This window comes from Mastigoproctus giganteus, chromosome 2 (genome assembly GCF_048544385.1).
Source record: "Mastigoproctus giganteus isolate SK-2022 chromosome 2, ASM4854438v1, whole genome shotgun sequence".
Lineage (NCBI taxonomy): Eukaryota > Metazoa > Arthropoda > Arachnida > Uropygi > Thelyphonidae > Mastigoproctus > Mastigoproctus giganteus.
This window is the reverse complement of record NC_143576.1, coordinates 83,959,184-83,983,142: the sequence shown is the minus strand read 5'-3', so window position 1 is coordinate 83,983,142 and position 23,959 is coordinate 83,959,184. Positions and strand designations below refer to the sequence as shown.

The window sequence follows — 23,959 nt, the reverse complement described above, 5'->3', positions numbered from 1 at the left end:
TTGACAATTCTTCAGTTTCATTTTCTGCCTACACCAAAGCTCCCAACAATTGTAAAGCAGTTATTAATCAGTCCAAACTAGAGTTTGAACAGGCTAAGAGTAGAAAACTTGCTTCTTGTCCTAATGGTAGCCGAGCATTCTGGTCTCTTGCCAAAGCTATTGGCCGCAACTTTTGTCCATCTCTGCTCCCACCTCTGTCCAAACCAGATGGTTGTGTTGTCACTTCAGCCAAGGATAAAGCTGAACTGTTAGCATCCCATTTTTCTTCCAGCTCATGTATTAATGATCTTGGTAAAACACCTTCCACCATTCCCAACACACTCCATTCAATGCCTCCTGTGGTCTTCCGTCAAAAGGATATCAGAAGGATTTTGATGAATCTTGATGCAAAAAAGCTCCAGGTCCTGATGGTATTTCTCCACTTGTTCTCAAAACCTGTGCTCCTGAACTTACTCCTATTCTTTGCCGCATTTTTTCACTTTCTTATTCCAAAGGTGTTTTTCCTTCTGATTGGAAATTTGCCCATATCCAGCCAGTTCCTAAAAAGGGTGACAGATCCCTCCCATCCAATTATCGTCCCATTGCAATTACTTCTACTCTTTCTAACGTAATGGAGAAATCAATTAACCACCAACTCTTAAACTGCCTAGAAACCTTCCATCTGATGAATGATCGCCAGTATGGATTCCTTCACTGTCGATGCACTGGTGATATTCTGACTTATGTTACCCATTTATGGGCTAATTCAATGGAAAGGTTCGGTGAAACACAAGTAGTTGCTCTTGACATCTCAAAGGTTTTCAATCGTGTTTGGCATGAAGGTCTTCTAAACAAGCTTCCATCTTATGGTTTGCCAACTGTTTTTAGTAATTTGTTATCCAGTTTTCTCTCTGATCGCTCACTAAGGGTGATGGTAGATGGCTCTCTGTCTTCTAACTTCTCCACCAGTGCCGGTGTCCCCCAAGGTTCAGTTCTTTCCCCACTCTTTTCCTCTTGTATATCAATGACCTTCTTCCATTGACTGGAAATCCTATCCATAGTTTTGTCGATGATAGCACATTGCATTCCACTTTCCATTTTGAGAAACCTTGTCCTGCTCAATCAGGTTCAACTTCTCGAAAATCTGCTACCAATTTCTTAAATGCCGATCTTCAGGTAATTCTTCAGTGGGGCAAAGACAACTTAGTTGATTTCAACCCTTCTGAAACTCAGTCTTGTCTTATATTTCGCAAAAAGGATTCTTCTGCTCCTATGCTTATCTTTAGTGACACTCCGATTTCTAGGCAAAATGATATATCTCTTTTGGGGATTACCCTGACTTCTAATCTCTCTTGGCACAAGCACATTACAAATATTGCTTCCTCTGTATCTAAAAAACTTTGTTTTCTCTTTCGCTTTCGGCGTTACTTTTCTTCCAAACAGCTGCTCACTCTGTATAAATCGCAAATCCGCCCAGCCATGGAATATTGTTCCCACATCTGTGGGTGGTGCCACCAAAACCTCTCTCAGACTTCTTGATTCCATTCAGAAGAGGGCACTTAGGTTAATTAATGATTCATCTCTAACAGAGTCTCTCCACTCGCTCTCTTATAGACGTACTGTTTCTGCTGCATGCCTCTTCTACAGATTCTTCCATGGGCACTGCTCTTCTGAACTGTCTTCTATAATTCTCGCTCTCTCTTTCAAAACAGTCCGAACACGTGCCGCCACCAGCCAACATCCATTTACTGTTCAACTTCAAACTCACAGAACCAACTTTTCATCTTCCTCGTTTATTCATTCAACTGCCGTTTTCTGGAACAACCTTCCTTCATACGTATTTCCTGAAAATTACAGTCTACTGAAGTTGAAGTCCAATGTCAACAAATATCTTCTTTCGTCTTCTCAACCTCCAACCCAAGCATGGTACTAAGTACTATAGGTTCTAATACCTCTCGTGTTTGGGGTTTACATAAAAAAAAAATCATACCCTCCAATAGTATGTCTAGTTCCTTGAATATAATCAAAATGTCCACTGGCAGTTGTTCCATCAATCAACCTGGATGAATGCAAACTTCTACATATCTACAGGCTGGCCTCGATTAACGAGATTAATTCGTCCCGCCAGCGCATCGCACAAAACGGAAACGCGTTAATCGAATATAATAATAAATATGAAAAATTATAATTGGTCCTTGACCCTCTGGAATGTCCATAAAGAATTTTAAAAATACCTTTTAAATAACTTTTTAACTGTATACAATGGAAAAGATAATGAAAATAATTATGGAATAAAATGTTTATTGCATAAAACAGCGGTTCCCAAACTGTGCGCCGCGGAATATTTTAAATTTTCCAGGGAAACACAGTGATACTCGACATCGCTCGGACACCGCGCGAACTACTAGCTCGAGGTAGTCCACAGTTTCACATTGCTTAAGTTGTTTGGACCTAACTACTAAACGGAACTGTTAGGTATTTCTTTTGGTCTGGGTGCGTCTTGAAAAAATTACTGAGACACTAAGGGCGCCGTGAACCGAGAAACTTTTGGAACTTCTGACATAAAATACACAATGAAGAAATGACTGTTGCGGAAATATTTGAACAGTTGACTTTCTCTTTTCACCAATCAATTTCCGATAGCTGACAACAATCTTCTCTGGGCCCTGGCGAAATAAATATAGCAGAGAACCTCAAACCTTTTGTTTAAGGTTCTCTGCGATACGAACGATTTCATCTAATTTTTACTGTCATCTTCTTCGCGGTAACATTTTCATCTGGCTCATTTAAAAATTTGAATTTTTAAATGCAAGTGTGCATTGACTTTATTAGCAGGAGACAAACAAATAAAACGTCTTCTTCCGATGGTTGATGGAACACACCGAGGTGGGCAGCAGTCAAACGCTTGTTTATTGACCGTACGACTAGCGGTAAGCGTAAGGCACGATTCAAATCTTTTTCAGCTATGGCATAAAAAAAAAAAAAAAAAAAAAAAAAAAGATCGCGTTAACCGGAAATTTGCATCGCGTAAAGTGAAAAGTGGTATAATTTTTCAAATAGCGTTAACTGAAAATCGCGTTAATCGAACTCGCATTATGCGAGGCCTGGCTGTATTCTTCAACCATCAATCCTCAACTTGAATTTATGACCTCACATGTGTAGTTTTAGCAAAAAGAAAAAGTTCCATCAGCATTGAGCTTGCTCACTACCATTCAAAGCCTTAAACTCCTCAATCAGAACACCTCATTGGTTTTCAGATGCTGCAAATTGCAGAACTAAAGCCTTTCTTGGTAAGTGCACCCCCTTTGTTCCCTTCAGCAGTCTCATTGCCCTTCTCTTTACCCATTCCAACAGCACTACATCCTTCCTAAAATGAAGTTTGTAGGCTTGTATGCAGTACTCAAAATATGGGCAGACCATTGCCTTATATAATGGGATAATCTTTATCCCTACTAGCAAAATTCCTGTTTATTGACAAAACCCAATAAGCTGTCCTAGCACCTGTCTGCACTGCTCAGAGAATTTCTTATCAGACTGCACAATAATCCCCTTCCTTCAGAGCAACGTGGCTTTAGTCACCAATGCTTCTAAAACCCAACACTGAGTGTATTACCACACAGTTAATATATTAATGAGATTACTGCTACCCATATGCAACAATTTGAGAAATTTTTCAATGTTAAACTTCAATTGCCATTTATCTTGCCAATTAGCGTATTATTTCTAGAGCTCGTTGCAGGTGTATACCTTCATTACTGTCATTAACCACCTTGCCAACCTTTGTCAGCTGAAAAGTTAAACATTAAGCCTGATTCCTTATCATCATTAATACAGAAAACAGTGGGCCCAGCACTAAATCCTGTGGGAATCTGCTAATAACAGTCTACAAAGAGCACTGTCCATCGATAACAAATCTTCTCCCACTCCACCATCTCTTTATCTAATGCCACACTGCTCCAATTTGTACGGCAGTCTTTTACATACTTTGCTTTACTGAAATCCAAGTATATAAGAAAATTATTTTTTGCATCCAGTTCCTTTGTGATCACATCATGGTATCCATTTAGATTGGTCAGAGAAGATTTACCCTTAGGAAACCCATGCTGTCTGAAGTATAACTGAAGCCTGAAACAAAAGTTAAGCTACCAGGAATGTAATTACTCATCACCCTTGCGAATTTTGGATACATTTACACACATACAATTTACACTTCTCAAGTCCTTGTGGACTTGAGAAGTGTAAATTGCTGCCTCCCTTAATATAATTGGATAAATCTGATCCATTCCAGGTGCCTTTATGTTTAACTTCTACAATTTCTCTTCCCCTTTCAGTTATCACAAAATCCTTCAGCTCCCTATTAGAGCTTGATAAGCTGACATCAAGAATTCCTCACACGTGAATGTATACACAAAATAACTATTCAGTCTGTCAACAGCCTGAACAGGATCAATAGTTAACCAACTGACATCAAGTGGACCAATGTGATTCAACCCCTTCATTCTACTATTAATACAAGTAATGAAGTTCTTGTTGCTTTTCTTGGCATTCTTTGCCAGAAACTTCTTGTAATCTGGCTTGGCCAGCCTAACTGCTTTTTTGAATCGATTGCAGAGTAGTTTATATATACCAGAGGCTTCTGTATCACCTAATAATTTATATTCATCCCATGCATTTTTCTTCTTTTCCGTACGCCAATAGTCTTGTGAATAAAATTGAATGTACATAAAAAAAACATTTTACAATGATGAATGCAGCATTAAAATCTGTCGGAAAAAATTATATACAAATATTAATTTCCTATCACTAAGTCAGTTCATCACAAATGGTGTTTCTTCAAATTCATGAAAAGAAGTGAAGTAAGAAATCTATGTTAAAGAGCAATATTTAATTTTTAATTTTATGAAAAACTAAGCTAGAAATGTCATAAATGTGGGTACTGGAAAATTTTCAATATTCAAAATCAAAAGGAAAAAGTTAGGTATTGTACGCAGTGCTTTACATTTCATGCACATTCAATAATCGAATACAGTATCAGTAAAGTGCATTAATTGTCTCACGGTATAAGGAGTTCTCCCCCCCCCTCTCCATGTTGCATTCTTTGCACATGTGACATAGAACTCTGTGAAGGCCAGAGATTTAAAGGTGTATGGGGAGTGCAATGTTCTGTACCATTGTATCTCTGACCATTTAGCCATTGGGTCCCAATGTTGTCCACACTTTGCCCCAGGGAAGCAGGTCAGGCACCCAGTAGATTTTTCATAGAACTCTGCCACCTAGTTTTCTAAGATTTCAGTAGCTAGGATCTACATATACACTGGTGTTCAAAGAATGTGCATCACCCCTTAAAATTGTAATTGTCGTCCGAATAATATAAGTACAGTAAACTCCCGCTATTCGCGGGGGTTACATTCCTGAGAAATGCCGCGAATACTGAGTTATGACTCCCATAGTAATAAAGGGGTTCCATTCTAAAGTATGAAATATATAAGAAAAACTAGCCTAAAATTTTATCTATGTATGTATGTATGTATTATATGTATCTTCATAATATGACTATGTACATAGGTACATAGTGAAATGCAAGCATATGGCATCGAAATGAAAATAAGAAACAATTTAATATTAAATGTAATATTTATTAGAAATTTCAAACCAGCGGCTTTGCTAGCTAAAAAACTTATCCCGCCAGTGCTATCACCAGTTTCGCTAAAGTGTTGATAAAGGAGTTTTGCCTTTTCACGAATGATGAGTGAACTTAACGGAATTTTATTTTGAGTTCGGTCTTCTATCCACAGATTTTACCATTTTTTCTAATTTAACATCACGAGTTACAGAGCAAATTTTTGAAGCAATTAGCGCGTTTTCACGGACACTACGACGGATTTTTTCTTCCGATTTCTTGATTGATCATACCGTTGACTCATTGATTTTATGTTTTGCTACTGAGGAGACACTTTCACCATTAGAAATTTTGTCTAATAACTCAATTTTATTCGCTAATGTCATCACCTTCTTTGATCTTTTCACATTTCCCTTGTTATTCGTAGCCATATTTTTGTACGGGTTAGAAAAGAACTTGTCCACAATAAAGTCACTTTCTTCCGTTAACACACTCGAAAAAGTCTGTTTTACACTGCAAAACAGTAAATTTATCACTTTTGTAAGCATATCAATTTATAAATTGATAAATTTATTCAATTTATAAGCATATAAATTAAAGGCAAACGACAAAACCTTCCATGACATGTGCATAACACACTGAACAAGGATTAGCGAGAAACATCCACGCCGGGATTTTGTCACCCCTCTCCCCCACCCACTGAGCGCTGTTTTGACTGGGAAAGATAATTTTAGCCAAGCCCATTTTTTTTATGGCGGAAAATGTTCACGGCGCTTTAAAATTCACATTTTTTTAGGTTTCATTTTATAATAAACCAGCGACTGCGAATAGCGGGGTTTACTGTATATGGCAATATTTCTTGCAGATTGCATCTGATAAGATTGACACACGTAGGGGATGACATAATATTGTATCAGCTGTTATTTTCAGCTATATAAGATAAGCATGCACTGCAAGAGTTGCAGTTATTCCTTGCTGTGTCAGGATGGCGAGGTACATGCAGTCGATGACACGAAGAAAGAGTGCTATTGTTGCTTTACGTGAGGATACTCTTACCATCATATTGCTTATAGTGTCTTGTAATCAGTTGACACTGAGTAGATTTCTTTCCAAAATCAAGAATACTGGTTCTGCTGATAGGAAAAAAGGAACCGGACACAAATGAGTCTCTATGGCAAAACAGGACTGCACTTTGAAGGGCTTGTGCCTTAAAAACTGTAAAGTGTCTTCATCTGAGCCAAAAAGAGAATGGGAAGAACATACAGGAGTGGTAGCAAGTGCAGTAACAGTTAGAAGCCTCTTCAAAAATGGACTTCTAGCTTGTCGTCCTAAGAATCCCCTTTATATTCACAAAAAAAATGTAAAAGGCCCGATTAATTTGGTGTATGGAGCATGTCAAATGGACCCCAAAGTAGTGGAAGTCAGTTATTTTCTTGGATAAGAAAAAATTCAACTTGTATGGCCTTGATGGGAGACAAACGATTCACCGTAGACATGGTGAAGAATACCATCCAGACTGTATGGTGTCTACAGTGAAATTCCCTACCAGCCAAATAATATGGGGGTGCATTTCATATCGCGGAGTATGTCACATGCAGTTTATAAAAGGTTCTGTAAATGCCAATGGATACCCTGCTATAACGGAAGGTAAATTGCTGCCAACCATTAGAGACCATTTCAACCCGCCAAGGAACAGCATCTTTCAGGGCTCTCTCTGCTTCTTGTCATTGGATGAAAAGTGTAATTTGGCACTTCTGTATTTACTTTAGCTTCATTTCTGCATTAGAGGTTCGACAGTAATGTGTTTACATTTGTTACAGGTGAAAAAATGGTTGGAAGAACAGTCCATTACAACTGTTTGCTAGCAGGAATCAGCCCAGACCTGAATCCTATGAACTGTTGGCAGCGTGTGGAATCTGCAGTTGCCAGAAAGAAACCAAAGACCCTTTGTGAACTTTAGGAAGCCATAATTAGTGTTTCGAACCACGAACTATCAAATGATTATCTTCAGAAATTGATCTTGTCAATGCTTCGATGGTGTGCTGCTGTTATCAGGGCCAGAGGCAGTTCTACTAAATATTAGTTTGCACCTGGTGAACTCTTCATTGTTTTCCATTTAAAATGATGAACTGAAGCAAACTGAGGACTTCTGATAACATTTCAGCCATAATTGTCATGTTTACCAAAACTGTTGTAAAAAGGTTGCAAATGCTCATTTTGGAATATTTTGAGAGAGCACCTGTCAAATGTTACTTAGCTTTGCCTTAACTATTAATAAATATCTTTTGTTTATATTCTATTGGTGATGCTAGTCATTAATGTAACATACCATCACAAAAAAGTGTTAGAAATGTGAAATTCCTAGGTGATGCACTTTCTTTGAACACCAGTGTATATATAAAAAAAATTAAACGCTGGATATTAGGTTAAGGTCAAATTGGAGTTTAAAGTTAGAGTTAAATTTAATTTAGATTAAGAGCAAGCGTGATGGTTGGGTAGTTAGAATAGGGAAGAAGACCAAAATCTGGGGTGGGGGGACAGCAGTATGGGGACAATAGGGAAGGCAGCCCCACCAGGGGGAAGACATGAACCCATCTCTCCCCCAGCCAGGGGAATAAAGGTACCACGCAAGGGCACCAGATGGTGCTGGCAGCAGAGCTGCATGTTATGAGGTGGAGGGGAGACATTTACTTCGTAATCTGCATTCTCACTCTATTTTTGTACTTTTTTTTTCCCTGCTACATTTAACTGTAATTTTTTTTTTCCCTTACTCACCAGTTAACTACTGATATCAAATATCAGTATAGTGGGTTTAGGGTCTAACGGTACCAGGGGTTTTCCCCCATCTCCATGTTGCTTTCATTATTGGTGTAAGACAGTTCTCTGTCAAGGCCAGAGGTTTTAAAGTGTGTGGGTTGGTAGATGTATAGTGTTATGTTCTGTTGTCCATCTGGCCAATTAGCTCACAGTTGACCACATTAAGTCCCGTGGCGGCAGACCAGGTACCCAGTAGCTTTATATTTTACTCTGGCAGGCTCTGCCATCTAGTTTCCTGAGATTTCAGTGACAAGGGTCTTAAAAAAAGGGGTGGGGGGAAGAAATAGGATTAGCCAAGATGATTAAAAATTGTGTTAATTAAATTTTTGAGTGTGGGGTGGCATGAAAATTTTTTAAGAGAGAGAGAGAGAGAGCAAGGGGGTTATCAAATATCAGTAGTCATGTTCTATGTTATAATCAAGTAATAAGTACTATGGCTATCTGCCACATGAACATCAAGTGGTGTTCACATTTTTTTTTTTTTTTGGTAGTTATTGGCGCATAAGCTTCTGTGGCCATAATGCACCTCCCAAGGTTTTTGCAGTACTTTGATCCAAGCCCGAGGCGGGAATCGAACCCGCGACCTTTGGGTTGCCAGGCAGGCACTTTACTCACCCGGCTAGCCCGGTCGGCAGTGTTCACGTGATGGGTAGCCAGGAGGTTGGATCTATAATTTTTTCCCCCCAGAGGGGATATATTCATGTAATTATTAAATTTAGTACAAAAGGTTCAGAATAAGTTCTTAAGTCTTCAAGGATTGAAGCATTTGGTCAAAATTGATCATGATTTTCTGGTGTGGGATTCAGAAGTGCCATGGAAAGGAAACAGTCCTAAAAGCTTGAAAGAGAGCAATAACACATGCTGAAAGTTTGGCTTTGATCTGACTTTTGTCTCTCTCTTGAGCAGTGCTCCACATTTGAAACCAATAATTTCTACAGGGTATCTTGTGGGAGAAATCAAATTGGAATCAATTCTAAAACCTGTTCCTCCTTTATCCTCAGAACAGACTGGGTTATTTGTAGCATGGACTCAACAAGGTGTTGAGAGTATGCCACAGGGATACTTTCTATGTTGACTCAATTGCTTCCCATAGCTGCTTGCAAATTAGATTATTGCATATCTGTACTCTTAAGAAAAATTAGACTGAGATACATTGATTGTGGAAGCCATCATAGTAGCCTGTATTATCACACATACCTGCTATAATTTCTGTATTATCCTGACCTTGTGTTGTGTTACGTTATACTGCTCCAAGAATCATTTGTATAAACTAGTATTTTGTAATGTGTATCTTGAATCTCATACCCTATATAATACCGTAGCATCTGAAATGGCACTCTTATTTAGTTCCTAACTGTAGTGTGTTATGTAAAAAAACATTTATTCCTTGAGTGTATATTACATTTAATTTAATAATGTGTGAATGCAGATTCATGCTCCTAATTTAGTATTAATATAGTTCTAGAATGGCTAAATAGTGCAAGTGGACTTTTTCCTTGCATCTGAAAAAAAAAATCCCCAATCACTCATATTTTTTCCACTGTCAAAAAGAAAGCATCCAAATCCACTTTGAATTTTACCATCCTCTCTGCCTCAGTCACCTTGACAAATAATTTTTCCCACTGATATGCAATGTGCTATTCAGAAGGAAAATTAATGAGATCCAACTTTCTGTTGTTCCCTATTTTATATTTGTGCCTCCTGATTCTTATTTCTCTTTCCAATGAGAATATACATCTCATTCTTTTTATTAAATCCCCCCCCAGGTACCTGTAACCCCAGCAAGGTGTTATTGCTAAACAATGCATAAGTTTATCAACCTCTGGGGTGGGAATAAGATGATGAACAAAACAATGCTATAAAGAAACTTTATAGGAATTCTTGAAGAGATATTAAATCTGAATGTGCACACCTCTTTCCAGTCCATGCCTTGTAAATGATTCATGCTTCCCCCCTATCTGATCACCTTAGAACCCTTTATAAAAGTTATTTTTGCGTACCTTTCACCTCTACATACATATCTCATTCATTTTATATATGTACACACACATGGCTTATGATCGTGGATAATGTTATCACCTTTATGAAGTCCTGATCAGATGCATATGATTATGTAGCAAAAATGACATTTATTGTAATCAGTGCTTCAGTTTATATTATCGCATTTTTTTCCTTATTACAATTTATGTATGTCCAGTGTAAGTAATTACATAACATCCCAAATTGTTCTTGAATTCTTACATGCTGCATGTCTAGTTCCTGCTGTTGCTTCATACAGTTGGTATGTTGGTCAGTGTATTGTTATTACTTTGTGAAATAAAATACTATATCTCTACTCCTATCTGCCTGACTGTTTTACAGTAAAGCATTAATCCATTTTTAATTCTTGATTTTACGGAAATCATGCCCCAGACTAGAGCAGCAAAGCAACGGGCACAAAGTAGCAGGAGTGCTGTAGCTCGGGGATAATCACCTCCTTATCGCTAGTAGTAATAAGTAGGTGGTTATCCCTTAGTATAAGGCAATGGTCAGGCCATGCCTACAGTACCTTCGTGCAGGTCTGAAGGCTTTAGGAAGGATGTAGAGTTGCTGGAACAAGTACAGAGAAGGCAACAAGGTTGGTGAGGGGAACGAAGGGGCCCTCTTACTGAGAAAGGCTAAAGTTCTGCAAATTGCAGCATCTGGAGACCAGGAACCTGCAAGGTGATCTGACTGGGGGTGTATAAGGCCTTGAATGGTTTGAGCAGGCTCAGTGCTGATAGGATTCTTCCTCTTGCTCAGATTACAAACCTGAGGGAGCATAAATTCAAATTGAGGAAAGCCGGTTGTAGAATAGATGTGTGGAAATTTGCCTTTAGCCAGAGGGTAGTTGATTGCTGGAATAAACTGCCATCTGTCGTTGTGGAAGTTAAATAAATTGTGTAAAAAGTGTGTAGCTTAAATAAATTCAATGAAGAACTGGACAAACTTTCAGAGTGAATGGATGGGTGAAATGGGAAATGTTTTTTTTTTTTTTTTTGGCTGATGCTGTATAAGTTTGCTTTCTTGCATAATATGCCTCTACTAATGCTAATGCTAATTTGCAGATGAAATGATTCTTCCAGCAGCAATTGCACTGTTGACATGTGATATTACGGGTCCATAAATTTTTGCTGTTTTCATCACATTCTGGTCCTCCCATCAGCATTATACAGCTGCATTCACCTATCTGCCTTCCCACTCTGTCTAGAGTTGGCACCTGAGCCAACTGTAACTGTACTTTTTTTTTTTATGCTGACAAGAGTGGAATCCAGTTGTGACTGGCTGCAATACCCCATCTGTGATAAGGTACAAGTTGTACATTGTGAAATGATTTGGTTACTGTTGTACAGAATTATTTGAAAGACTTTAGCCTTTCTGTTACCCTGCACAAGTTTTATCAACCCAATTGGCTGGATATTATTTGGTTCTAAATCAATCTGAAGGCATAATCATATGTGAAAATCCCAACATGGTTGCAGTGTATGCTCATATTGGTGCTTCTGGCACAAACTACTATGAAATTTCAAATTCACTTAAATATATAGTATCACTGTTTTTCCACCCGCTTTATATCATGTATTACAAACATGATGCTGTTACTAAAGGAGCAAAAACAGTCAGCATACCAGATATAGTGGCCAATTATCAGTGTACACTAAAAATATTCACATATTGGAACAATTAAAAGTTAACACTGAATCAGAACTTGAAATGATAGCTGTTTAAATATTATAGTCTCATTGAAAAACAGTGATGAGGAATGGTAAAAAGTTTCAGAAGGCAGTCACTTCTAACATTTATTGCAAAATATATTATGGGTTGTGTGTCATTTGAATCACCCTCTACCATTCTGTGAGATCTGACACAGCATGAGAGGAGGGAAACAATATGGTTGTTAAAGAACAGGAGACTGATTGTTGCTTGGGAGAAATTTGCAATTACACATTCTTTCTAAGAGATGAATTAGCTGGAACAGTATTATATGCAATACAGTATTTTACTTATAATGTGTGTAACAGTTAATAACTCTCTCTCTCTCTCTCTCCAATTTTATTTACTTCCTTTCCTTGACTGCTAAATTCAAGTAATGAATTTGAACCATGTACTTTAATAAGATGATTTTTTTTTTGTAAGATAAGATTCATAATGAAGAAAATTTAAAAATAGTCAATTAAAATTAAATTTACATTACAGTCATCTGATTTTAATGAGCAGTAGTAGTAGTCATCTGTTTTCAAATATTCAAAATAAATCACTATCCAAACAACTTGAAATTCCTATTTACAATCATATTTATCACTCAGTGCAAACTAATACTTTTTTGTTTTTCATAAATTTATTTTATCTGACTAAAAAATAAGATTGTACTTCATAAAATTATTACCAAGGAAACAACATAAACAAAACAATATATTTTCAAGAGTTTTATTTTAATTAAAAATACAGGAATCAGAAAATCTAGTTCTCTTCCATTTCTTGGTCTGATTTTTCTTCTACCATTTCTACAAGGCAATGTTTCAGTTTCACAGGTGTTGCTTTAGGAACAAAAAATATCAGGTTATATCAAAATGCTTTATTTAGGAAAACATTTTATATATAAAACTATCTGCACAGATCTTGAGAACTAAGTATTTTCTCTAATGTAGTGATTCTCAAACTTTACTGAAATTAAAAATTTTCTACTGATCCCAACCTTAACAAAATTGTTCCTATGATGTTGTTGTTATTTTAATTTTAGGAGCATTAGCAACTAAGGCCATATTGCTCCGAGATATGCGGTGGTCATTCCCTGACCTTTCCGCATCTTCCGTATTTGGTGGTGACGGGCTCGAACCCCGGTCTAATCAAGAAGCGTGTGCTACGCACTGCTGCTCCTTCCCACCTGGCTACGGAGGCGCCTGTTCCTATGCTGCATGACACCAAATACTATTCAGACTCCTAGTGTAAGAGCTACACAGCCCCAAGTGTGTGTGGCCACAGTTTGAGAAACACTAATGTTAAAAGGAATAACAATTCAGAACACAAAACTTAAATGTTACTACTCCCCTCTTGGAGAGCCTTCTTTATCTGTAGCTTTTGTGGGAACTTCATAAGTTTAATAGCTTCATTCAGTAAATTTAATAGTTTCATTCAAGTGGGAAAGTTTCTAAACAGATACATTTTCACTTCCACCAAAATAAGTGTAATCCTTAAATATTTTCTTTTATATAATTTTATAAATTTATTCTAATATTAGAATACACTAAGTGGCCAGAAATCACGGGATACCTACCTAGTAACAGGTAGACCCACCTTTCACCTGGATAATGGCAGTCACGATGTAATGCCACTAGTTCAAGAGAGCGTTCCACAGGTATTTCCATCCATGCTTCCTGCACCACAGTCCATAATTCCGTCGCATTCCTGGGTGGAGATCCAAAGCTCGAATGGATCTTTCCACAGCATCCCAAAGATGCTCCACAGGGTTCATATCCAGTGAACGGGGAGGCGGTTCCATGGTGGTAAAATCTGCGGAATGCTCCTCAAACCATGTTCTGATCACCACGACTCTGTGGGGAGGCACATTGTCCTGCTGGAAGAGTCCATTGCCCTGTGGGTGCATGAGACCATGAAGGGATGCAGATGGTCTGCAAGGGTGGGCACGTAACCGGGACCATTCAGAGATCCCAACATGTGCCAGTTTAACACGCCCCCAGACCATTAACGACTGTCCACCTGCCTGAACAGTTCCTTATTGACATGACGGGTGCACAGCTCTGTGCAGTTTCCGCCGATACGCACCCTTCCATCAGCTCGAAATAAATGGAAACGGGACTCATCAGACCAGGAGACTGGTCTCTAATCATCCAAGGTCCAGTGTCATGTTCTTTTGCCCAGTTGAGGCGTAGAGTCCTGTGCTAGCAATGGGCCTCTGGTGGGTCAGCGGCTAATGATCACCTCTAAGTCGGTAGTGATTTGTGCCACTGTTGCTCTCCAGTTGGCTGAAACAATGCGAGACAGACGGTGACAGCCACGTTTGTCCACCGCCTTTCTCCACCCAGAACGCTGTCCAAGATGGGACATTATTCCGGAAATGGTGTATTCTTGATACACTCTTGATAATATCAAACGGGGATAATGCAATTTCTGTACCACCTCTGGGATAGTGACCCATGTGTCAGGCACCCGCTATCATCCCTCTTTCAAAGTCGGTTAACTCAATGTTTATCCATACTGACATCGAATTGCCATCTACATGAATACAGTGATGCAGTAGTGTACCTATATACATGCCAAGTGGTGGGTTCATCCACTAGTGAGAAGGGTGTCAGCGTTGCATTGCCCAGGAACCAGGTATTCCATGAATTCTGTCCTTTCAGTGAAAATATATTATTATCATCCCTGTGCAAGATTTTAGTGAAAGCTGCATCATTTTGCTACAGACTAAATGTGGGACGCTATACCTGCAAATAAGCAGGTAGTTTTTTTTTTTTTTTTAATCTCTTTAAAAAGTCATGCACAGCAAACACCAACTGAATTAACCAAGAGTGCTTATAGGGAAGAAAAGAGAACTGAGGTTTTAAGATTTAGTTGTTGCCTTAATTCAGTCTGAACTTCATTCAAATGGCATGAAATAAGGCAGCACCTGCAGTGGAATTCTTTTCTGATTTACATAAATCATGAATGATTCTTGCACTACAATCTATTGTGAATAACTGCTTTATCACATTTCACGATTCTAGTGAGAGCTGCACCACCTTCCTATAGACTAAATGTGGGCAGCTGTACCTATAAATCTATAGACATTGTTTTTTAATACTTATGTTATGAATTTGTGCAATTTTGTCTCAAGAATGTTCTGAATCCATTTCTCTGATACCAAAAATAACAGCATGAAATCTTGACATTGTTTTTCTTCACCTAGGGGTTAAGAAAAACAATTCCATTTTTGTGATCAGGAACTCACTGCAGAAATTTATACAGCTGCCAACTTTTGATTTTAAAAAATTTGGAGATCAAGTATTTGTAAAAATGAAGAAAACAGAAGATAATGGGAAAAAGTTTTTTAAAGTGTGCACTGCACTAGAACTTAAAATTCACTGACAACATACACATTTTATTAGTTTGTTTATTTTGGAATGACCACTAGGTCAAAGGAGTTTACAATTAATTATTCTGATAATGAATGCACTCATTAACCATATTTAGTCGTCACTCAGGCTAGAAACTGAGTGACTACTAAAGTATACATTACTGCACCCTTGCATTTGACCAGTTGGCTACATTAAGTACTCCATGACCTTGGCAGTAGAAATGCCTATGTCAAATTCGTCCTTCTGGTTTAGGCTGCTATGGAAATCAACTTTCAAAACAGAAGTGGAAAATTAAAAAAAAAAAAAAAAAAACTGTTGGCAAAATAAATTTGTACACAACATTCTTCAACATATCTAGGGGTAATGACCTTAGTACAGATGTGAGGTATGTTGGATTGAAGAAAATTATATTGAAAATTTTAAATTTTCATAAATTTAAAATAAACAAGCAAACTGCTTTATTCAAGCTAGAAGACAGAAATATAAAGACTTTCTGGGAGAATGAGAATAACATGCCTAGAATTATCAATTTGCAGGCTTGTTTCAGATTGCTTTCACCAGGTTTGCAATTCAGAAGTTCTTTTTCTTGAGTTCATCAATTTGTCTTCTTTAAAAACTTTTGGATCAGGAACTGGATTTGTCTCTGGCACTTGCTAGTAATTGCTTCTTTGTGCTTTTCAATTTGGTAACTCATATGTCTTTTCATATGGCTCAAGTGCCATATGGCTTTTCTGACTACTTCTAACCTCTTCTTTATCAATCAAAGCTTTCCACTGTTCTACCAGCCTACTTATACATTTAACCAAAGACAACCACCGTGTACACTCAAGCTTCAATTTTTTTTATTTTTTTTATTTTTTACTTCAGCAGTATTCATCAAATCTATCCTTCCTTTTAGCACTTCTCTCTAGATGGTAGTAAATGTCTAAGTATACACCCACTTTCAGGGAAAGACATGCAGCTCCCTTTTCATCACACAAATTAATAAGATGACAAGGATGGCTTATTAGTGCTCAATTCCTCCTTTTAATACCCTTGCTATCATTTTTAGACCTTGCTATCATTTAAACAGGAGCATTATCAACACTAATAAGTGCCAGACGTTTTTGAAGGAATCCCACATATTTTCAGGTTTTTGAACCCTGTAGTTAGTTACCTTACAATACTGGATAGAGATCAAGCCACTTTTGATTTGATGATTGTTATACTGCAAACGGTCACCGTCACCACAATGGGATATAGCTTGGTATCACTTATCGCCATTAAGCATTTGAAAATTGCCCTTTTCAGAGCAATTTCCACCTCTTCTTTCCCAATGCATGCACTTTCACTAACAATGCCTGCTGTTCCAGTCATGGGCCAGTTTAAAAATAAACAGAAGTAGTATGTTGTAGTTCAAACTTCCGCCAACAGATGGTGGTACTGAGATTGCTAGTAGGCTAATAGGTTGCAAGTATCAACCAGTTTCATTAGTAGCATTAACATTCCATGTCACTATCTTGCAATGCAGCAACAAATGAATATAAAATGAAGAGAGACTGCTGGGAGCCATTGCGGTACAAGTAAACACATGGGTTGTGTTAGGGTAGCTAAGAATAGAAACAGGTGCAGGTATACTTGCGTGTACACCAATGCTAGGAGTTTAGTAAATAAATTTGATGAATTTGAGGTATTGCTCAAAACATCGAAGGCAGATATTGTTGGGATATCAGAGACGTGGTGTCACACAGATATAAGGGATGCAGAACTGCAATTTGGGCAGTACAACATCTACAGAAAGGATAGACAGGATAGGAAGGGGGGGAGGGGTTATGCTATTAGTTAAGAAACACATAAAAACCAAGGAAGTGAAGCCAGTCGACATCGCTGGACAGTGCAGTGTTGAGTCAGTTTGGTGTGACATAAACATTGGGAGATCAAAATTGAGAGTAGGAGTGTGCTATAGGCCTAATGACTCTGATGAGTATAATAAGGAACTGTACAGGGAAATAGAGTGGGCCAGTAAATCAGAGAGTCTTATAATGGGAGATTTTAATTTCCCAGATATTGACTGAATTTGGGGGCTGGTCACTCACACACTAGCAGGGCTTTTGTGGATTTATTGGATGATTGTTTTCTACATCAGCATGTTTGGGAGGCAACTAGAGGGAGTAATACTCTTGATTTGATTATCAGCAGTGATTCTTCATGCATTAAGAATCTGCAGATAAATGAACCACTAGGTGGCAGTGATCACAGTGTGCTGAAGTGGGATTTACTCAAAGAGGTAACTACCATTAGGGGTAAAGGGAAGGGTTATTGCTTCCGTAAAGGCGACTACGATGGACTGAGACAGTATTTAAATTCTATACAGTGGGACCAACTGATGATGTTACCAATAGCAAATTCAAAATGGGAAGCATTCAAAGAACTTATCTTGGAAGCTACTAGGCTTTACATACCAACTAAGAAATATTGTTCAAGGTTTAGGCCAAAATGGATGTCAGATGAACTAATGAGGCATATGGCAGAGAAGAAAAATGCATGGGATACTTACAAATTAACACATGACACAGAAGCCTATGATAGATACAAGTTGATATGCAACCAAGTTACAAAGGAGGTTAGGCAGGCGAAGGCAGATTACGAGAAATCCTTGGCAAGGGATGCAAAGAAAAACAGCAAAGAGTTCTTTACTTATGTAAACTCTAGAAGGAAGGGGATGAATCAGATTGGTTCACTTGATATTGATGGGTCAACTGTTGATGATCCTGCTCAGGTAGCTAACAAACTAAATGAATATTTTGCATCGACATTCACACATGAGGAGTTATTCAGCAAGGGGAATGCCAGAGGTGTATTCAACTCTAGCAGTAAGCTACAGAATCTTGAAATAACTGGGAGTAAAGTGGAGGAGAAACTGTTGAAGATAAACACAAGAAAGGCATCCGGGGTGGATGGGATCTATCCAGTTATATTAAAGGAGGCAGCAAAGGAAGTAAGCAAACCCTTAGCCATAATTACGAGAGCTTCCTTGGACTCAGGGGAGGTACCCATAGACTGGAAATGTGCAAATGTGACCCCAATTCACAAAGGAGGATCAAAGGCTGACACAAGTAATTATAGACCTGTGAGCTTAACTTCTGTTCCAGGAAAATTAATGGAGGCACTGGTTAAAGAAGCACTGCAGGATCATTTAGACAAGACTTCAGTTATAGCTCAGACACAGCATGGTTTTGTTAAGGGGAAGTCTTGCCTGACCAACTTGATTGGATACTATGATGCAGTCACAAAAGAACTGGATGCAGGGAATAACTTTGATATTATATACTTGGATCTTAGAAAGGCTTTTGATACTGTTGCACATGGAAGACTGCTACACAAATTGGAGCAGTGTGACATTGGAGGCAAATTGCTGCTATGGATAAAGGGGTGGTTGAGGGGGAGAAGACAGAGAGTGGTAATCAATGGACACTGCTCATCGTGGACTGATGTTATTAGTGGAGTCCCTCAGGGCTCAGTGTTGGGTCCATTATTGTTTTCTGTATTTATAAATGATATTGATGATGGTATATCGGGCTTAATGTCCAAGTTTGCAGACGATACAAAGGTTGGCAGGGTTGTCAAGGACACTACTGACACTATGCTGCTGCAACAGGATCTGGAAAGGTTGAGCAGATGGGCTGAGAGGTGGCAAATGAAGTTTAACATTGACAAATGTAAAGTACTACACATGGGAAACAGCAACCCCAGAGCAACGTATTAACTCTGTGGTACTACACTGACAGTGGTAGAGAATGAAAGGGACTTGGGCGTGGTTGTGCAGGCAGATATGAAGTTCTCTGAGCAGTGCAGACGGGCTGCAAGAGTAGCTCATGGAGTATTGTCAATGATATACAGGAATTTTTCCAGCAGGGATAAGGAGGTGATTATTCCTTTGTATAAGGCAATGGTCAGGCCACACCTAGAGTACTGTATACAGGTCTGGAGGCCTCATTTCAAGAAGGATGTAGAGCTGCTGGAACGAGTACAGAGAAGGGCAACAAGATTAGTGAATGGAACAAAGGGGTGCTCTTACGAAGAAAGGCTTAAGTTTTGCAAATTACAGTGTCTGGAGACTAGGCACCAGCGAGGTGATCTGATAGAGGTGTATAAAGCCTTGAATGGTTTAAGCATGCTCAATGCTGATGGGATTCTTCCTCTAGCTCAGAATAATCACCTGAGAGGGCATAAATTCAAATTGAGGAAAGACAGATGTAGGATAGATGTGCGGATATTTGCCTTTAGCCAGCGGGTGGTTGGTTGGTGGAACAGACTTCCATCCCTTGTGGTGGAGGTTGATAGTCTAAATAAGTTTAAGGCTCAGCTGGACAGGTATTTTGAACGAACAGAGGGGTGAAGTGGAAGTGGGGGTTTTTTTTTGGCTGATGCTGCATAAGCTTGCTTTCTTGCATCAAATGCCTCTACTAATGCTAATGCTAAACAACAACAACAACATATAAGTGGGTGCCTGTCAACCTCTTGAAATGAAGATAGAGTTGCAAAAGTTTGGGAAATTGTGGCAAGAGATTGTTGTTTGACCTCAGAATGATGGCTGATGAGTTGGATATGAATAAAGAGAAAATTTGTCAAATTCTGCATAAAGATTTAATGAAAAGGAAGGCCTGTGCAAAATTTTTCCCACACAGTCTCACAGACAAGCAAAAGCAATGAACAGTATCATCATGCAAATAGTCCAGTTGCAACCCAATCGTGTATTTTCCTAGAAAATGTTTTAAACTGGGCAGAAATCCATAAAATGGAATTGTATTTAAACTAAAATTCATATGGTCGTGCTGAAAGGCTAGTTGAGTAAGCATCCCACACAGTTAAGATCTTTTGGAGTCCTATTTTTTAGGGATGAAAGATTATCCTTCTTGCCCCATGTTAAATACCTTAGGAAATAGACCAGAATAATACATTCTAAATGAAAAGATTGGTAGGTATTAGTTGTGGAGGGGATCAAGGGAAAGTCTCTTGACCTTCTATATAAGTGTGCCTTTATTCCCATTGTTACATATGCATGTTAGCCAAGGGACTTCTGAGTCACTTGGCTAACATGCCAAATGGTTAAAACAATGTGGTTATTAGAAGAACTCTCATCTCGGCACAGGGATCTGTCCTTCAGGGTGACTCGGTCTTGCAGAACTATTTCCAACAATGCCCTGCAGTTACTGGCAGGAAGGGAACTGATTGAATAGTAAAGAAAACTTTAGAATATGCAACAAAAGACAATTTAATAGAACTCTTATCATAGTTTGGAAAAGGACTATGATATTCAGATGTAAAAGTAGAGGAAAAGGTTCCAAAAGGAGATAGGAAGGATGTGACAAGAGCAGTGGGACAGTTCTGTAATGAGCCAGATCATCCTTGCCTTACTGTCAGGACTATAAATAGTCTTCATAGTTGACCAACTTGGGGCTCTTTAGCAGCATGCTAGTTAAGCCATGGCATAAAGACTCGATTGACAGAGTTAGGAATAGAATACACTATGTTTGTCGTGAAATGGATGGCAATCACATTATGAGGAACTGCACTAGTCATGTAGATTATAGGAACATATTTCGTGAAAAATTATGCACCGATTTGTATGAATACTGGGAGCTCCTCGGAGAATTAACAAAGGTGTTCCTGAAGTTTGCAGATCTCGTGTATTCACAAAGGAAGGAAACTAATCCTTAATGTACATGATGTAAATATTATAAATAATGGTTTTTAATGTCTTTGGATTTTATTGTATCTGAAGTTTTATATTATATTGTGAGATTTTATTTTATAATGGATTGTTTTACAGTTTTTTAATGTTCTTTCTATGCATCTTATTTTTAGATGAATTTTATATTTACAAATGAGCCTTATATTGGGATTTTATTATGTTTTTAATGGTTTACCATTTATGATTCTTGTTTTTTTACACATTTTATATTTGTAAGAGTTATACTTTTTGTGTTATTAAAGTTTTGTAAATTCAGAGCTTCACACACGATTGCAAAAAAATTATTTGTGTGAAAAACTTCTAGACAGCGGTGATCTGCCTCCCAGGGTCAGGGGCGGTAATGCACCTGTCAAAGTCTGACTTGTAGGCCAAGCAGGTGTGGCTAACTGACCTGTTCTTAAAGCTCCAATCAAGATGTGGATGAGCTTTTAGCTCAGGAAGTACTATGTGCTAAAGTGGTTCCATGAGAGTACATGTACCTATCCCTCTAACTCCCAGTTCTTTTGTACTGACCTGATATTTTATTGCCCCTGGACCATGCATATCTGCTGCACCCTTTTGCTGACAACAGAGCCATTCTGTTTGTCTGGAGAAGTGCAAGTGGAGAAGATCAAGTGCAAGTGATCTGGAGAAGTGCAAGAGAAGTGATCCCCTTTGCTCCGCCAGGGATCACTTCTCTTGCTAACACTGGTGGCTACCCCTTGTCACCATACATAAGGTATATCTGACTTAATGTCAAAGTTTGCAGATGATACAAAGGTTGGTAGGGTTGTTAATGACAGTATGCTACTACAACAGCATCTAGAAAAGCTGAGCAGATGGGCTGAGAAGTGGCAACTGAAGTTTAACCTTGAGAAATGCAAAGAACTGTACATGGGTAGCATTAACCCCAGAGAAACGTACCAACTGTGTGGTACTACACTCAGGGTGGTAGATAATTAAAAAGACCTGGGGGTTAATTGTGCAGTCAGATATGAAGTTTTCTGAGCAGTGCAGACAGGGTGCCAGAGCAGTCATGGAGTCTTGTCAATGATATAGAGGAATTTTGCTAGTAGGGATAAGGAAATGATTATCCCTTTGTATCAGGCAATGCCTTGAGTACAGGTCTGGAGGCCTTATTTTAGGAAGGAAGTAGAGTTGCTTTAGCGAGTACAGAGAAGGGCAACAAGATTGGTAATGGGAACAAAGATGTGGTCTTACGAAGAATGGCATAAGTTTTGTAAATTGCAGCCTCTGGAGACTAGGCACCTGCGAGGTGATCTGATTGAGGTGTATAAGGCCTCGAATGGTTTTGAGCAGGCTCAATGCTGATGAGAATCTTGCTGTTGCTCAGATTATGAACCTGAGGGGGCATATATTCAAATTGAGAAAAGACAGTTATAGAACAGATGTGCAGAAATTTGCCTTTACCAGCAGACTGTTGATTGCTGGAAGAAACTTCCATCTGTTGTTATGGAAGCTGATAGCTTAAATAAAATCAAGGAGGTACTGGACAAATGTTTAGAGGGAATGGACATGTGAAATGTTTTTTTTTTTTGGCTGATGCTGTATAACCTTGCTCTTACACCATATACTAATGCTAATGCTTTACATAATTAATAACATAAACAATATATTTTATAAACATTTATATGATAACATACAGTTGAAGCTTCTTACAGATACCCACTATTTAATGTGGGAACATGCTATAACATCCTATGTGGTTGGTCCAGGCCAATTTCTTATTAACCTAATGCTATTTTATATTCAGTATAATGACATTGAAAATAAAAGGATTTCTCAAAAACAACCATAAATTTCTACCTCTTAATCTGAATTTTTAATTTTTTATTACAATATTCGCATTTAAAAATAACAGAATGCTTTAAATATATTGAAGTAATTGAAGAGCTTTCAGCCAAAATCATTTGTTAAGATTTCCCATGCTCCTTTCTCAGTGCGGTAATGAAATTAACATTGGCTATAAGTTAATTTCATTAGTTAGAGCATATGTTTATTACTTCGTGGCTTCAAGAAAGCAGATAGAGCTTTGCCAATTGCAGATAAAATTAGGATTTTGCAAGCTGTAGATAATGATGTTCGTGCATTCTAAGACTGATGTCACCAAGAAGTTTGGCATTCCTAAGAGTACTCTGTTCGCTATTCTGAAAGATCAGAAAAAACTGAAAGTTTAGAGAAATCTGCTGCACTAGGTAGGCTTTGAGCACAAAAGACAAAGTATCTGGATCTTGAAAAGGTACTTTTGGAATGGCTAATGAAGACGCGTGCAAAAAAAGTTCCTGTAGATGGTAATCTTTTAAAAGCTAATGCTGAATTGTTTGTGCATTGAATGGATATTGAAGAATTTAAAAGTTCAGATGGATGGTTCCAGAAATTTAAGACTCGCATGGCCTGTCTTTCAAAAGGTGTGGCAAAAGTGCAGGCGAGGGCATTGACACTACAAAGGAATGGAAGGAAAATCGTTTAAAAAATGTTTTGCTGACATACAACCACAATGACATCTTCAATGCTGATGAAACTGGACTCTTTTTTTTTTTTTTTTTTAAACTGCTACCTAATAAAATACTTACATTTAAAGGTGAGAAATATAGTGATGAAAAAAAAGGTCAAACAAAGGATTACCATTCTTCCAGCAGCAAACATGTCTGGCACAGAGAAGCTTCCTCTTTTAATCATTGGGAGAGCCCAGAAGTCTCAATGCTTTAAAGGTTT

The 23,959-nt window shown here is 38.2% G+C and overlaps 1 protein-coding gene across 1 annotated transcript in view; it reads right to left on the bottom strand.

Annotated features, from left to right (window-relative positions):
• Nucleotides 1-12,846: 12,846 nt before the first annotated feature.
• Nucleotides 12,847-23,959, bottom strand: part of RpL24-like (ribosomal protein L24-like) — a 41,056-nt gene continuing 29,943 nt past the window's right edge. The window contains exon 5 of the mRNA XM_090368555.1: nucleotides 12,847-12,972. Coding sequence (XP_090224681.1) covers nucleotides 12,896-12,972 — 77 coding nt within the window. The 3' untranslated portion in view covers nucleotides 12,847-12,895. The remainder of the gene's footprint in view (nucleotides 12,973-23,959) is intronic.